The sequence below is a fragment of the Emys orbicularis genome, chromosome 9 (genome assembly GCF_028017835.1).
Source record: "Emys orbicularis isolate rEmyOrb1 chromosome 9, rEmyOrb1.hap1, whole genome shotgun sequence".
In the NCBI taxonomy this organism is placed as follows: domain Eukaryota; kingdom Metazoa; phylum Chordata; order Testudines; family Emydidae; genus Emys; species Emys orbicularis.
The window spans coordinates 73,229,698-73,246,889 of NC_088691.1; the positions used below are offsets into that span (position 1 = coordinate 73,229,698).

Here is a 17,192-nt window from a genome sequence, read left to right on the forward strand (position 1 = left end):
TTTGTCAAAATAATGCAATATAATCACACCAGTTTCAATTATTTTGGTAATGTATTTAAAATACAATGGTTGGAGAATGGGATTGGGAAGCACTGGAGGAAATCCTCTTTGTCCAGTGGTAATGTAGCTAGGTTTGATCCTTTATTTCTAGTTAGTCAATAAATGTATGCAGCCATATGGTGAGTATTACATCGTAGGCAACTGAAGAGCAAGTGAGGGCTGGGGTATCAAACTCAATTTATATTGGCCACTGACTATCTCCAGAAAGGTCAGTAGTAAACGGTTCATGGAGCACATTTTGATAGGAAAATCTCAAGCAAAAATTTAGACCAGTTCTAATCACGAAAGCAGCACAAGCTTTTATAAGGCTCCTTTACACCACTCTGTCAGTGTAAAGGAGCCTTAAAACTTTTACACCTGTTTTATGCTCCTGGGGGAATTCACTAACAAGAATGGGAACAACTAAGCAGGCAGGCTGCTACGTTATGCTCTGCCTTAGGGGACAGAGCCTGTCTCATGCCTACCTCCTAACACCCCAAAGCCGTGCCCCTCTACACTGGGCATGCCACAATAGCGAGCCAGAGGGACAGTCTCTCTCATTCTCTCAGTCCCGTCCCCCCACAGCGGTGATTGATGTCTCCCCACCCATGCATGCCCAGTCCCCATCCCCCCCGTGCTGATTTACATCTCCGCCGGCTGCAGCTTCCCTTTGCTTCACCTCATTGCCCTTGCATTATTTTGACAAATAAAATATTCAGAATCTTGTAGAATTTTAATTTTTTGACAAGAATTCCCCCAGGAGTAGAAAATACAGCAAGTCGCAAACAGCTCAATGGTGTCTCACAGTTCGCTACCAGACCTCCATGAGAAGTTGTTTGTCTGCAGATTTCTTTGCTTTCCTGAAGAAGACATAAATTCTGTGCAGTGGTGCAGAATTCCCCCAAGAGTAATTTTCTTTTTTGTCACGAGGTTGCCCTGGAGTCTGAGTGAGTGGAGAGAGCCATCCATTGCATCACTAAAAAGCTTAGGCCCTTCAAAAGGAAGGTCCTCCACAGTGTTTTATACTTCCCAGGGAAGGCTGGAGGATTGTAGTCATGATGCTCGATACAGGACTACAGCAATTCCCATAGAGAGCATTGAGTGAGGACAGAAGGGAAGCCTTAGCAATTGTCTGGCCTTCTGTGATTAGAACCATAAACGTCTCCATCTGGTCTAGATTCAGATCTTCAATAAAATGAGCAATTTGGAAGAAGTTATATTTTGCCATCAAGGCCTGCTAGTTGGCAACTTGGAATTGTAGAGCAACAAAAGGAACAGCTTTTTCAGCAAAGACGGTCCAGGTATGTAAACTCCTTGTCAGAAGAGAAGATCTAGATTGGTACCATCTGTTTCCTTTGATGACAGCACTGATGACGAGAGAGTTAAGGGTGGGATGAGAGAAGATACTGGCAGGAATACAGTACTTTTTAAATCAGCCCACAAAAAAATGGGAGGTATGGTGACTAGTGTTTGCCATATGTTAATGGGTTGGTGACAAAGCATCACTGATGGGAAAGGCAACCTTTTTTGGGGAGAAGCATGTAAGATGTCCAACAAGGAATGCTGAAGTTTTTGTATTTTCTCCAACAGTATCTGTAAGACCACCACAATTCCTTTCATGAGGCTCTGAAGTCATCTGTGTAGGATGTCAGGGCTGACATAACAGCTTCATCTGGTGAGGAACAGGGTTTGTGAAAAGCTGGTGTCTCCTCAATATCTAGTGTGGAGTGATCTCTTGCATGAGGGCACCCTGTAGAACTGTTTGCCATATGGAGTCCAAAGATTCCAAAGAGCCCACTGTGCTGGGCCATAAGGGAAGGGAGCAGGACCCAAGAGTATCCTTGCCAGAGCTGGCAAGTCAGTAATGTGCTAGGACTCTCCTACTCAGGATGCACTTCAATGGAGGGAGAAGGTTGGAAGGGGAAGGTGGTGTAATCATGGACAGACACTGAGTCAATGAAAGCCTCCTCATCCAGGTCCAGTGGATGAAACAAACAAACAGTGTCGGTACTGGGGTCACATAGGCCAAAGAGGGACTGGCAACTACATCAGTACCAGCAGCCGAATCTTTGTGGAAGGATGTGGCAGTACCAGAGGATATGTCAGTACTGGCAGGAAAGTCCTCTATATTCCTCAGCAGGGGAGCTTCTGGATCTTCCAATATTTGGAGGTCCTCATGAGCAAGGAACCTGGACAGTGCTGGAGAACCTGAGTACTGCTCCTTGGGACTCATCATATCAAGAGGTACTGAGGCCGGTAACAAGGGGCAATCACACACTCTTTACAGAGGCCAGAGGAGGACTGTACCCAGGATAATGACTGAATCCTTGGGCTTCAAAAAAAATCCTTCTGTTGAAGAGGCTCCAATTTCAACATCAATGCCAGCTCTGCACAGGGCTGCTTGCCAAAGGTCTTTTTATGTGGTACTGGAATCTCCGTATCTAAGAAAGTAGAAGCCTGAGCGGTGAGCTTACCAGGAGGTAAAAAGTCTCCTCATTCTCTGCTCAAGAGGGTGACCTTCCCTTTCTCTTGGTCTCCCTCCAAGGATTTTATTCTTCTGCCTGGAGACTGTCTGTTAAGAGACTGCTTGACCCTTCATTCAGTCTGCACATGAAACAGATGAGGTGAACAAAGATTTAGTTCTATTCAGATAAAAAGCTAGACAATCACAGGACATTGAGCGTTTGATGACACTGCTCCTCTGGGGTTCAATGAGTAAAACTGGGAAACTACTTCTGATTTAAAAAAACCAAACCAAAACAAAAAAATAGGGTATGGCTGAAGGGTTACATGCAATTTTCCAAAGACTAAGTAAGGAGGCTCTGCCTCTAAGCCCACAACTCAAACGCTCTCCTCGCACATCTTAAACACCACAAGGAAGGCAGTTTTCTGACACAGAAGGCAGAAAAGCTGCCAGAGGTTCAAACGAACATTCCAGAAAGGAACAGGCTCTTTAACTGGTGGGTGGAGACAAATGATTCCTTTTAAGAACAGCACTGCCATGGAGTTTGAAAACACTGACTTCCCATGGACAGATGGATGAAGTGCCAAAATCACCACTAAGTGGACTCTCCATGCCAGTGCAAAGCCAGAAGACTGAATGGGTAACAAGTACTCCAAGATGTCCTGAATACAAGCCAGTGTCAGTTGAACTTCCTGGGCTAATGACCATACCAAGAACCATTTCCCCTTGGCCTAATAGGCTGCCCCGGAGAAGCACTTCCTACTGTTAAGCAGACTGCCTTTGAACATCATTCCTCCTCCTCAGGTTGATACACAGAAAAGCTTCTCGGTCTGACCACAGACCTTGAACTTTCAGCAAGTCCAGATCCACTCCCCAACCTATTAAGGAGGCATTGATGACTACAGTCCTGGTCTGTGGAAGCTGAGCAAAAGGAACGCCCTGACATACATTGTCCAGAATTATCCACCACTATAAGGATTTGTGGGGGAGTAAGACCAGCGTGTCCAAGGGATAGCTATTTGGATGATAGACAAACTTCAGCCACATCTGAAGAGGATGCAGGAGTTAGCCTGTGTGCATATGGACATATGGCCTAGCAACCTGAGACACACTTGGGCTGTGGTTGTGCCTGCAGCTCCAGACAAAGATGGAAGATTGCGTGGAATCACTCTGTCGGTAGAAATGCTGTTGAACTCAGTCTATCGTGGCCCTAATGAACTTGATTCTTTCAGTTGGAACCAATGCTGACTTCCCACTGTTTAGGATGAGGCCTAGACAATCATGTAGGCATAGTGTGAAGTGGACATGAGAGAGCACTTCATCTCTGAACTTGCTCCTCAGTAACTAGTTGCCCAGACATGGGAAGATATTAATTCCCTTCTTCCTGAGACATGCTGCTACCACAACCATATACTTGGTAAAAACCCAGGGAACAGAAGACAGGCTGAAAGGCAGCAAGGTGTAGATAAGAACAGCCATGCTGGGTCAGACCAATGGTTCATCTAGCCCAGTATCCTGTATTCCGACAGAGGCCGATACCAGGTGGTTCAGAGGGAATGAACAGAACAGGTAATCATCAAGTGATCCATCGCATCACCCATTCCCAGCTTCTGGCACATAGAGGCTAGGGACACTCAGAGCATGGTGTTGCATCCCTGACCATCCTGGCTAATAGCCATTGATGGACCTATCCTCCATGAATTTATCTAGTTTTTTTTTTTTTTTTTTTTTTTTAAAACCCTGTTATAGTCTTGGCCTTCACAACATCCTCTGGCAAAGAGCTCCATGGGTTGACTGTGCGTTGTGTGAAGAAATGCTTCCTTCTGTTTGTTTTAAACCTGCTGCCTATTAATTTAATTGGGTGACCCCTAGTTCTTGTGTTATGAGAAGGAGTAAACAGTGTTTCCTTATTCACTTTCTCCACACCAGTCATGATTTTATAGACCTCTATTATATTCCCCCCTTGGTCATCTCTTTTATAAGTTGACCTGTTCCAATCTTTTTAATCTCTCTTCATATGGAAGCTGTTCCATACCCCTTAATCATTTTTGTTGCCCATCTCTGTACTTTTTCCAATTCCAATAAATCTTTGAGATGGGGCAACCAGATCCGCACGCAGTATTCAAGATGTGGGCGTACCATCAGGGCCAGCTCCAGGCACCAGCTTGCCAAGCAGGTGCTTGGGGCGCCCACTCTGGAGAGGGGCGGCACGTCCAGCTATTCGGCGGACAGTCCCTCACTCCAACTTGGAGCGAAGGACCTTCCGCCGAATTGCCACCGCAGATCGCAATCGCGGCTTTTTTTTTTTTTTTTTTTTTTTGCGCCGCTTGGGGTGGCAAAAACCCTGGAGCCGGCCCTGCGTACCATGGATTTATATAGAAGCAATATGATGATATTTTCTGTCTTATTATCTATCCCTGTCCTAATGATTCTCAACACTTATCTTTTTTGACTGCTAAGATGAGTGTGCCAAAAGATACACAAGTGTCTAGGGGGCCTTCAGTGCCAAGCCTGGCCTCAGCTCCATAGTTTGTGGCCCAAGTGGTGTGGGATGTGGTGCCAATGGACCTAGTGGCTCTGCCACACAGCCAGAAGGCACCAAGGGCACAATGGAGAATGAACTGGCAGAAGCCATAGCACCAGAGAACTCCTGAGCCAGTGGAGAGTCTGGACTGAGAAGCAAAGTAGGTCTGATGCTGCCTTGTATGCAGTTGGCATGGAGACTGTCGGTGCTGGTGCTGACATCTTTGATACTGGACTCAGACACCCATGGGCTAGGACCAGAGTTGACAGTACAGGCCCCTGCTGCTCTTGATGTGGTATCTAGGAGCGGCTAGACCGACATGCTCCATCATTTATGCCGGAGGAAGTATAGTGCTGGTTAGCACTCCTCCTTTACCTCCTGGTAAAGGAGGAGTTTCCACAAGTCCTAGAATTGTCCCAACTTATTTTTTGGGTCCTCTTCCTTGCCACGCCAGAGGAGGGCAAAAGACCACATTTCCTCTTGGGGGAAAACGCTAGAACCAGAGTGCGGGGTGGCATCACTTGCCAGATCTGAAAGCTACTGCTGATCAGATGAGGTCCTTGGTGCTGAAGTGGGCCTGCTCCACAAGGTGCTGCTTTAACTGCAAGTCTCTCACCACCTGAGTCCTCTTTGTGAACAACTTGCAGATGGAGCACCTCACCAATGTGGCCCTCGCCAAGACACAACAAGCACCTCTTGTGGGGGTTGCTGTTCTGGATGGCCCCTATGCAGGATGGACAATGCTTGAACCTGGCAAGGGTATCACACAGGCAGCCAGCTACTCTACTAACACTAAACTAAACCTAAGGTACTACTACTATATACATAAGAAAAGTTCCCAGAGAAAAAAAAAAAAAAAGGAAGTGTGAGGTGAAGACACCACAGAGACCTTCAACTCTAGCCATAGGTGGTGAGAAGGGACTGAGTGGGTTGGGGCAGCACCACCCTTATACAGCCACAGGAGGGGCTATGGCTCCAGACATCGCCTCTATGGATACTGCTAGGCAAAGTTTTCTGGCTCCAGTGCACATGGCGTGCATACCCACATGAAATATATGGCTGCATCTCTTTTTTTTTTTTTAAATTAAAGTAGAGAAGCTATTACAAGCAAATGCTTGCTGGGAGAGGAGGGTGATTGGGTGGAAGAGGAGGTGCTAATAGGTGTAGGTGGATCAGTTGATGGGGAAGGGAGACATGGAGAGAGAAGAGGGACACGGGGATGACAGGGGCACCTGCCAGCCCTACATTCCCCTCCCATGCCTGCAACACAATCTAAAGAGGTTCATAGATTCTAAGATCAGAAGGGATCATTACGATCATTTAGCACAGTGGTCACCAACCGGTTGATCGCGATTGACTGGTTGATCCTGGAGGATTTCCGGCTGTGCAGCGGGGCTGCCGCTAAGACAGGCTCCCTGCCTGCCCCGGCCCCATGCCACTCCTGGAAGTAGCCAGTGGTGGGAGGGACCGGGGTCTCCCTCCACACACTGCTCCTGCTGCTAACCACCATCCCCGCAGCTCCCATTGGCCGGGAATGGGGAACTGTGGCCAATGGAAGCTGTGGGGCCAGTGCTTGCAGAGAGGGGCAGCGTTCGGAGCCATGTGCCGCCCTCCCCCACCCCCGGGGCACATTGGCCCTTTCCAGGAGTGGCGTGGGGTTGAGGTAGGCAGGGAGCCTGCCTTAGTGGCAGTTACGCTGTGCTGCCGACTGGGAGCTGCTGGAGGTAAATGCTGCCTGGCGGGAGGCTGCACCCCAACCCCCAGCCCTGAGCCCCCCTCCCGGAGCCAGCACCCCATACCCTCTCCTGCAGCCCAAGCCCCAGCCCTGACCCCCCCCCCCTCCTTCCTACACCCCAACCCCCTGCACCAGGATCAGCCCAGAATCTCCTCCCACACTGTGAACCTCTTGGCTCCAGCCCAGAGCCCGCACCCCATCCCAAACCCCAACCTCCCACCCCAGCCCGGTGAAAGTGAGTGAGTGTGAGGGAGAGCAGCGGGGATGGAGTGACTGGGGCGGGACAGATCCTGGGTTACCCTTACATTCAAAAAGTGATCTTGGGCATAAAAAGGTTGGAGACCACTGATCTAGCATGATCTTCTGCATAACACTAAGACATTTTCTAATCCTTTAATCATTCACATGGCTCTTCTCTGAACCCTTTCTAACTCATCAACATCTTTCTTGACCTCCCTCTACCCTTTCCCTGCCTCCTTTAGATAAGCCAAGCTCTGGAGAGGTCTGAGCCTCCTTCCCTACTACCCCCCAATCTGAGCTGGGATCTGGGGGTCCGAGCGCTGCTTCTGCCCTTGTGTGTGCACCAAGCTCTGGGGGGCCCTGCACTGCAGAGTGAGAGAGTCCTAGAGCCCCCCTCCTGCCAGAACCTGGAAGTCTACATTGCAATGAAACAGAACCACAGCTTTCTGGGCTCTGGCTGGAGTCAGCTGGCACAGCCAGCCAACAGTTTCTGTTTGCTGTGTAGACCTACCCTCAGAGCTATTATTTCAGGCTACAGTCATCTCCACTGGACGTTCTTTCATCTGACAAATCTCTCACTGAGATGAATAGGTCACTTCACACCTCTATGAGTTTGCTATGCTGCTGCTGATAGAGGTGTAGAGCCCTCCCATAGTTAAGGTTAAAACCAGCCTTCTGTTTAAAGGAGGACTCTAAGTGCTACACAAATTGTCTTGAACAGTCTCTACTATTTTCATAAATTGTAAGTACTAAGATGACAACTGCAGCCATCCCTTAATTATCCTCACTTATCCCTGTTGGCTCTATTTATCTCCCCCCCAAGTAGGTTGGTATTGGGCTTTTTCAGATGATTGCTCCCCTTTTGCAAGTGAGATGCAGATTGCGTCTGACTGAATAGGTCCCTTCAATGCATACAAGACGGTCAAGTTTTGAAGATTTTTCACACTATTGCTAACAAAAACTCAGTTGCACCAATATTAATACTGGGAGCCCTAGTGAACACTGGCCTCTGAATCTGAGCTGAGCTAGATAACATGATGCTTAACAAGCCAGCAACCAATCTATATTACATTGTTGCCACTAGTCCAGCTGAACTGCTATTAGTAACTGGGAAAGTTTGGGAAAGTTTCCCTAGCATAGACAACATACAAAAAGTTATCAAAAGCGCCTTAGGTGTCCCACTGAAATACATGCTCCCAGAAACATCCTGCAGTTTAGCAAATCAAGTATTTGCTTATATTTTGGGTTCTAGGGTGGCTTCAAAGTCCTAGATCTTTTGGATACAAGGAAGGTGACAGGAAAGACCCAAAAATCCATAGTAAAGCCACATTCTTCTGGTGAAGGTTTTTGTTAAAATAAAAAAAAGAACTCATTAAATTACCGACTGAAGTTGTAAGACTGAAGTCTTGATGGGAAGTTTAGGGCAAATACTAAACCTTTATCACTTATCAAAATACACAGCACCAAAATTCAGATGATCAGAACAAATACTAAAGGGAACACTGAAAGACACTTCATGGCATTAAAGCTAGAACTGAGGCAAGTCTTCAACTTCAGACGTAGACAAGACCAGTCTATGCTTGGCTCTTCTGCCAAATATTTCCCACAAATACTTCACTAGCTCAGTTCCAGTGGAGTGCTAGCATAGGCATTTTTAACTAATGCCAGGTCTATACTACCATTTACTTAGGTATAACTTCCGTCACTCAGGGGTGAGAATAAGCTATCCCAACAAGCGCTGTAAATTACACCCACCTAAGCGCCAGTGTGGACAGTGCTATGTCAGTGGGAGAGCTTCTCCCCCCGACAGCTATTGCCTCTTACAGAGGTGGATTTATTGTGCCAATAGGAGCGGTCAGATGCAGCTGCGCCGATATAGTGCTTCTAGTGTAGATTAGCCCTACGTCGTCTAAACCTCATCTGAGAAGAACTGGTAAAGTTGTCAAAATTTTGAAAAACAGCCTGGCTAACTCTGTGTATGCTATCTTTTATGAACTGAAGTGAGGTATCAAAGCTCTTCTTGAGTACAAGTAGCTTCTTACACTTTGCTTCAAGAAAATTGTCCACGTCTAATTTTTTGATCAGAGTGAAGAAATTCTCATGTTATGCCTCAAATATCAAGGCTGCTTTAAAACTAAGGAATTCGATACAGTCCTGACTTTGTGACCTTGTATTGGACAGGTATTTTAATTTGTGCATGTATCTGACTCTGCTAAATCAGAAAACTCAGTCTAACTTCAAAATACATGATGTGACATTTGTTTCAATTGATTAATTTTTCTCCAACATGTGTGAGAAGTCTTTATTGTATTGGGGGAGAGTTAATCTTCCTGATGCGTCTATAGAGCTGCTGAGCAGTGCCCAAATAAACCCTTCTCTATAATACCAGATTTGTTACCAGTGTTAAAAAAACCAGAAGTGTGATGCAGTGTTAATAATTGTGCTTATATGCAATTGAGTGAAAAAACTCTTTGCTAATAAATGACTAGGAATTCATACTGTATGCTACATCATCCAATGTAGATTTGTCGGTACCTTTACAAAAAGGTAACCTGGTTGTCCATTGCTAGCAAATTATTTACAACTTTGGACTTCAAATTGATACAAGAGGAATACTACTACTGAGAAAAGTAGTAATTTTTATTAGCATATTAAGAATATATCAATTAAGTATTTATAAGAAGATACTTATGTTCACTCTTTCAACTATGGCTTGCAAAAATCCAGAAATATGTAAAATCAAAGTTGGCCTTTCCCCTTCATATAAATTACCTTCCCTTCCTACCTGTGATTTGTCCTGTTCAAGTCTTTTCTTCTGTCTCACTATATCTTCAAGATGATATACTGATCTAGCTACCACTGGATCGATATTAAACAAGTCATGTGAAGTGAGGGAAGTTTCCTGTCGTAACATCCATTTGTAAAAAGGAAGGCCAAGGGGAAGGTCCACCTGGAAGCCAAAAGTAGCATTGTTTTAAAATTTATAGTTAATGCAAAAAAATTCAGGTTTCAATTGCTTTAAGTTTTGATGTTTCATTCCCTGAGCAGTACCTTTTCCAAAACATTTTTTGGACTAGTAGAGAGTGGTTTGTCATGCAATATATATAGTACTTTGGGAGAAATGTATAGTGGAGATTTTAATATAAAGGACAGAGTTACGTTGAAAGACCTAGGTATGGTAGTGATAAGCAAGTATGAATTTTCAGCATTTGCGACTATATCACAAGCCCCATATAATTTTGGGCTACATACACAAAGGGATAAAATCACAATGTCGACAGAAATTAGGTGCTCTCTCTTCCAGAGAAAGATGAGCTAGAGTCACTCAGGAGATCCCCTAACAAGATTACAACCCATCTTCATTTTAAAATACTGACTGGCATTGAAAGTGCTGAAATTTAGGTTCTTTCAATATTAAGCCATAATCAGACTCGCAGCATTACCAACTTTGTCTTCCTAAATCTAGAGTCTAGCAGTAAGTGTTCAACATTGGAACCTCCAGAAAATAGTGTTATATATTACTTCCGATAAAAAAAATCAAAATTTCATTCTTACCAATCTGAAATCCATGATAGCCTTAGCCATTAGTTTTCCCAGAAAACGGAACTTCATTTTAACCTTTGCAATGTGAGCTGGTTTAGCTGTTCTACCAAAAGGAAGCGCAAATAGGCCTTGGAGATTATGAATATACTTTGTGCCTTCCTGGCTTCCTGTTGGGGGGGAAAAAGGAAGGGGGGGCCGAGTTCAGTACTTACATAATGCTGTTTCATTTAAAAAATGAGTTAAAGGCAGAGTCCAGTCATTCTGGCCTAAAATTTAGGTTGTTAAAAATGTCAGTTTTAAAAAATTTAAGTCATGATATTTCTATTTCACCCCATCAGTTACAAATTTAACCATTCTTTGCAGCATTAGCAAAGCAATCAAACAATCTTGTAATACCGCAGAATAATACTGTAATACTGAAATAGAAATTGACTTGTTTTTATTTGCCAAAGCTGAACAAAGTTTAGAATTAATATTTTCACTGTTCATAGTCATAACAAGGAAATTTTAATAAGTGATTACCCTGACAGCGTCCCTTTAAGATTATTTTTATTTCTTCATTTTCTCACAAAGTTTAAACACTCCATCCAGATTTCTAAACACATGAATGTACTTACATTACATAAAAGTCTTAAGATAATGACCGCTCTTGAGTATGAAGGTCCTGAGACAAACTGGGAAAATGTCTATTATTTCTCATGAATATTATGTGTGACTGTTTCCCTGTTCAAGTGTGTATTGCTGCCTGCCTGAATGCATGGACTTTACCAAACAAGGCTGTAAAAGGGCTGAGTTGCCAAGTAGGAAAGTTGACACAAAATAGCCTTAGGTACCCAGATTCAAGGGAGTTAAGATAACAATGGCTGGGCCATCAACTGGGAGAAGAAGTTACACAGCTGGCTCCATCCAGGATAGGACATTTTACTCTTCCCAAGGCTAGGGAAGGAGACCCTAAAAGATCAAAAGACCTTAGCAATTAAAAAGCTGCCCAAGGCAAAAGGAGTGGGGGGGAGGAGAAGAGGGTAGAGAGGCCTCAGTATGGGTCAGTTAAAAAGGCTGGCAGTCTGATTGAAACACTCAGAAAAGAAGGCTAGAAGGAGTGTAGGCTGGTTCTCTCAACTCAGATGGGGAAGAAGCCAGACCCACTTGAGCTCTGGATAGAGAGATTAATCTTAGGTAACAGAATGTATGTTCAGGTCTCTTATTTTAAATCCACTTTTAAAGTGCTGTGTACTGTTATGTAAAGCCTCCGCTCAAATGCATACCCCATCCCTCAGAGAGAGAGTGTGAACAAGGGAGTGTGAACAAGGGACTGTATGTGGGACTGGGCGGAGAGGAGCTGCAAGGAGAAAGGAGTCCAGAGACAGGAGACAGGTGTGTCTGATATAATCTGCCCTGAGAAGGCAATCACGAAGTGCTGTAAAGAGAAGAAGAACCTGGTATGCATGAAAGGAACTGGTCTGGGAATGCTTCTCGGTGATGGACACAGAAGGAAAACTCAGTGTACGTGACAGGAGCTGCCCAGTTCCAGAAAAAGGAAGCAGCCATGCACACAAGCAGCTGCTGCTCCTTGACCTGCTCAGCAGCCTGGATTCGTGACCGCAGACGGACACACCAGATCTACCACGCTTCGGCTTCTCAGTCTCCATGCTGTCTCCGGTAACTCTCCGTCTGTGTAAGTGTGTGGGTGCATGAGGGTATGAATGCGGTGAATGTGTGCGTGTATGAATAAGCTCCACCTCTTTTCTATCTGACCCAACAGCGGCATTGTAATAAAACTAATACAAGTGTGACCCTGGGTTGGTTTTTAGGGGAACGGAGGTAACATGTACCTTTTGGGCAAAACAAATCATGCTTTGTTTAGAAGTTGTTTCTTTCTCACTTCAAATACATGCGATCACAGGCTTCTGGAGAAAATCACTTTTTGCAAGTGCCAACTCGTTTCTCCTGCTGGATTAGTTATGGTTGATACCAAGGTCCTGGTCAGAGTGCGCAAATTGCAGAGTTCCACCTTAGGAGAGGTAAAGGCCTAAGGCCTGATATCAGTAGGGGGGTTCACTCAGAGATCACAGAGAAGGGGCAGCAGTGCAGCTAGCCAAATAACCATGACAAGTGACCTTTGACAACCACTTTTTTGGGTAGAATTACACTTTAAGGCATTAGAACCTGAAAGTCCCAAAGGACAGTTTCTGAAGCAGCTGAAAGTACATTGATAATCAGAAAAACAGTCACCTTTTGGATTGGATAGAGTTACTTCTTCGCCTCTCCAGAGGCCTAAGTCTGCCCTCTGTAGTTCCTGAGATACAAGTGCATAAAACTCCAGTGTAGGTCCTAAACCTGTGCCAACCTTCAGAGAGAAAAGGTAATTTTTCATTTAATATTCAGAACATTTTTAATTTAAAGTGTGAGCTGTGCAATAATATAGAACAGTTATATTCATTACAATTTCTTCTTCCAGAAAAAGGCCTTTCTATAACCAAAAAACTATTAATAAACCTACAGAAATCTAGCAAAAATTCATACACAGAAAAGGGATACTGACCAAACAGAATATTTATTAAGTCACCTAGCGACCAAACTAGAGACATGCACATGTGTTTGCTAGAGTAAGATTTTTTCTAACTTTAAAGTGAACACATTTCTAACTGCGGACTTTAATGTGCATTTGCAGTTGAAAAGTATGTTTCATCTAGCTATTTGGACAGTCAGAAGCCAATCATATTTGGAAGAAGTAGATATGCATTAGTGGATGGAATTTTTAGCTGCCAGTAGTAGGCTGGAAGACAACCTGACCAAGTTATTCTAATGCAATTACAGCTTTTGTACGAACATTCGTTAAAAAAGGGTTAATGCAGTCACATAGCCATTACTTACTTCATTCTCATACTGGATTTCCAACATAGCTCTCGAACTGCCTAGATCTTGCATCACAGATTCTGCCTGTTTCAACAGCTCTTCTCTGTTCACAGTGCGCTACACATTAAAGACATTTAGGCAATCGAATTAATTTTTGCAAATCTCAATTCCTTAGCAAACAAGGGAGTTATAACAATAAGGAAACAAAATTTTGGAATGAGAAAGTTTGCATAGTATCTTGATTGCAGTAAAGCTTTTGGCACAGTCCCACGTGATAGTTTCATTATGAAACTAGGAAAATATGGTCCAGATTAAATTACGACAAGGCAGGTATAAAACTGGTGAAAAACACATTCAAAAAGTAGTTATCAATAGTTTGCTGTCAGACTGAAGACTTATCTAGTGGATTCCCACAGGAGTCTGTTCCAGGTCTGTTACTATTCAATACTTTCATTGATGACTTGCATAATGGAGTAGAGTATGCTTATAAAATCTGAGAATGACACCAAAGTGGGCAGGGTTGCTAGAACTGTGGACAGAATTCAAAATGGCCTTGACAGATTGAACAACAAGTCTGGCAGCACTGAAAGATACTACATGTAGGAAGATAAAAATCAAAAATGCACAAATACAAAAATGGGGCATAACTGGTTATGGAGTAGTACTGCTGAAAAGGATCTGGGGATCACAAATTGAATGAGAGAGTCAATGTGATGCAGTTGCCAAAAAAAAAAAAAAAAGGCTAACAATTCTGGGATGTAACAACAAAATTGTCATGTGAGAGACATGGGCTGTAACAGTCCCACTCTACTTGGCACTGGTGAGACTCCAGCTGGAGTCCTGTGTCCAGTTTTGGATGCCACACTTCAAGAAAGATGGACAAAATTAGAGAGAGTCCAGAGAAGAGCAACAAAAATGATGAAAAGTCTAGGAAATGTGACATTTGAGGAAAGATTAAAAACTGGGCATGTTTAGTCTTGAGAAGAGAGAGGACCTAATAACAGTCTTCAAATTTGTTCAGGGCTCTTATAGAGAGGACAGTGATCAATTGTTCTCCACATCTACTAAAGATAGGACAAGTAGTAATGGGCTTAATCTGCAGCCAGGGATATTTAGGTTAGATAGTAGGGGGGGGGGGGAAAAAAACAAAAAAAAAACAAAAAAAACCAACTTTCCCTACTATAAGGGTAGTTAAGCCCTAGAATAGGAAGGTTCCAAGGGAGGTTGTGGATTCTGTCACGCGAGGTTTAAAAACAGGTTGGACAAGCACCTGTCAGGGATGATCTAGGTTTACTTGGTCCTGCTTAAGCACGACACGGGACTAGATGACCTCTTAAAGTCCCTTTCACCTCTATATTTCTATGATTCTAAATAAAATAATTTGCTTTTAAACATGTATTAATTTTATATAAAGCAAGAAGTTGTATTCAGTGGTGAACTATTTATATAAAATTCTTATTAAAAGTTGTTTCATGTCAAATGCAAACTGGTAGTCCTAAAATTGTAGGATTATGTACTAGTAGGAAGCATTCTTGCTCTGGACCAGAAAAACTAAGTCTCAGCCCCAGGCTGGGGCATCATAGTAGAAATTATCAGCTGACATGTTGCCCACTCAGCACCCTCTTCACCCTTGAACAAGGAAAGGGTAGTGGGGGTCCCACCAGTGGGCTGGGACTCAGTTAGCAGTTTGAGAGGCTGACAGAAGCCCTCCACCATGTGGAATGGATTACAAAGGAAGGATGACCTTAATAGGACAAGCTATTGCTGATAGTTCCCAGATATGTTATTTAAGAAGGTATGACTCAGGTAAGCCACATTCCTGATATCTTGTCTCTTTCCTCTGTTGTCCAGGCAATAAGCTACTAGGGTCTGGTGGCTGTTCAGGAGGGAGTTAAATATCCAAGGCTAACAGAACAGGAGTACTTGTAGCACCTTAGAGACTAACAAATTTATTTGAGCATAAGCTTTCGTGGGCTCTAAATTTGTTAGTCTCTACGGTGCCACAAGTACTCCTGTTCTTTTTGCGGATACAGACTAACACGGCTGCTACTCTGAAACAAGGCTATCAGTTTTCTCATCATGTGTCAGGGTCATAGTTATACTCTGTACAAGAATGCATTACACTGAATACTGAAGCATATGCTTTGCATAAGCATCCAAAATGTGTTGGGGAGGAGTTACAAAACATGTGCCAGCTATGCCTGCTTCCCAATAGCAGATATTCAGTGGGGATACACTTCATTCTTTTGGGAGTTTGCCACCCCTACAATGGGCCCGTTTCTCAAAAATCCACTTGAGATATGTACTAGTACAACTGAGATTGTGTCATTTTGAGCAAACACTAAGATCTCCCTTCACCGGAAGTTGTGGAAGAATGATCCACATGGCAAACTACTACTCACTCCCTTGTGAAATGGATTTTCGCATAACACTTACTTTTTTCCTGTCCAGTCGCGGTGCCACTCTACTGTCCTGAGAATCCGATTGATTGATTTCTGGATTGGTATCTAGTAATCTCTGCATTGCTCGATCTCGATCAAAAGCAGTTACATAAAATAGCATTTGCCGGGTGTCAAATGGAAAGAAAAATGGGCTGTGAAGAGTTGGAATTAGTTAGTTTATACTGGAAATCTGTAGTCTTGAGAATTTAAGTAGACTAAACAGAGGTTTCATAATGCCTGGAACTAGAGAGGCCAGTTGTATCACCCCTTAGAGGACACTTTTCCTAGTGTAAAGGGTACTTCTGAGAACAGAAGAGACTAAGCTTGAGATCAGGTATTTAAGATTAAAAACTTTGCAAAGTTTTTAAAAAGCAACCATTAGAAATCTAGAAAATTCAGAGTGAAGGTTAAACCCAAATATTTAAGAGTACAGAGATGTATACTTAATGTTACCAATCCCTCTTATTAGTTCCTTAATACCTGTTTTACAAGTAATATTTTCAAGTCAAGGACTTTAAAAACCCACAGCCCAAGGTTCTGGATGTCTTAATTTGGAAAGTCACTTTATTGGTGCACCAACTATATCATTGTCAACTACTACTTTCTCATTTTTCAGAGGGGTTTTAAGAAATCTGCAGTTTGTGGAAGACATTACAACTCATCTTTCAGAACCTGCAAGGCGAGTAGTATTAAGATGTGTATATTAAATTATTTGTAAGAGTAGGCTTAGTCTTCCACTACCTTTCTGATTTACTTTCCATTTTATAATCTAGACCTAGGTTTGTTTTTGTTTATAAAAACACACACACACACACACACACACACGCTCTGAGTTTGATTTATTTCAATAATTCATGTCTGTGGAACATAAGGAATGGGGAAAGATTATTTTGGGTTATGTCAGTCAAATTTCAAAACTACTTTGAGGACAGTGGGTTTTTTGTTTTTAAAAGCTAAATAAGACTGTAAGATTCCAGTTTTTGTTGTCACCTGTTATGAACAGAGAAGGTTGCTTCAGTTCCCGTTTCTCATGTTATTACAGGGACAGAGTTAAAGGTATTTAGCTAACATATACTTTCAACTGTTTGGATTTCTTAAACTTAACCCTAGTTCTGAACATGGACTGGTTTTCAAATAGTGGTTTAGATACAGTATTTTCTTTTTACTGTAAAATTACACATTCCCCTATGAACTGCAACTTAAGGAAATAACTAGACAAAAATCCATTATCTCAAAATATTTTAAAATCAGTGTAGGACATTTGAGTGACATGCGGGGGTCTAACTTCCTGGTGCTCCTCCGAGCTTAAAGATACTGTGGAATAAAAGTGAAAATGCCATGAAAATAAAA

At 43.1% G+C, this 17,192-nt stretch overlaps 1 protein-coding gene across 1 annotated transcript in view; it reads right to left on the minus strand.

Moving 5' to 3' along the window:
• Window positions 1–17,192, minus strand: part of TRIP12 (thyroid hormone receptor interactor 12) — a 155,829-nt gene that overhangs the window by 16,691 nt on the left and 121,946 nt on the right. The window contains exons 33-37 of the mRNA XM_065411164.1: window positions 15,838–15,994; window positions 13,420–13,518; window positions 12,778–12,892; window positions 10,558–10,712; window positions 9,788–9,952 (exon numbers count right to left, since the gene is read on the minus strand). Of these exons, the coding sequence (XP_065267236.1) occupies window positions 9,788–9,952; window positions 10,558–10,712; window positions 12,778–12,892; window positions 13,420–13,518; window positions 15,838–15,994 (691 nt within the window). The remainder of the gene's footprint in view (window positions 1–9,787; window positions 9,953–10,557; window positions 10,713–12,777; window positions 12,893–13,419; window positions 13,519–15,837; window positions 15,995–17,192) is intronic.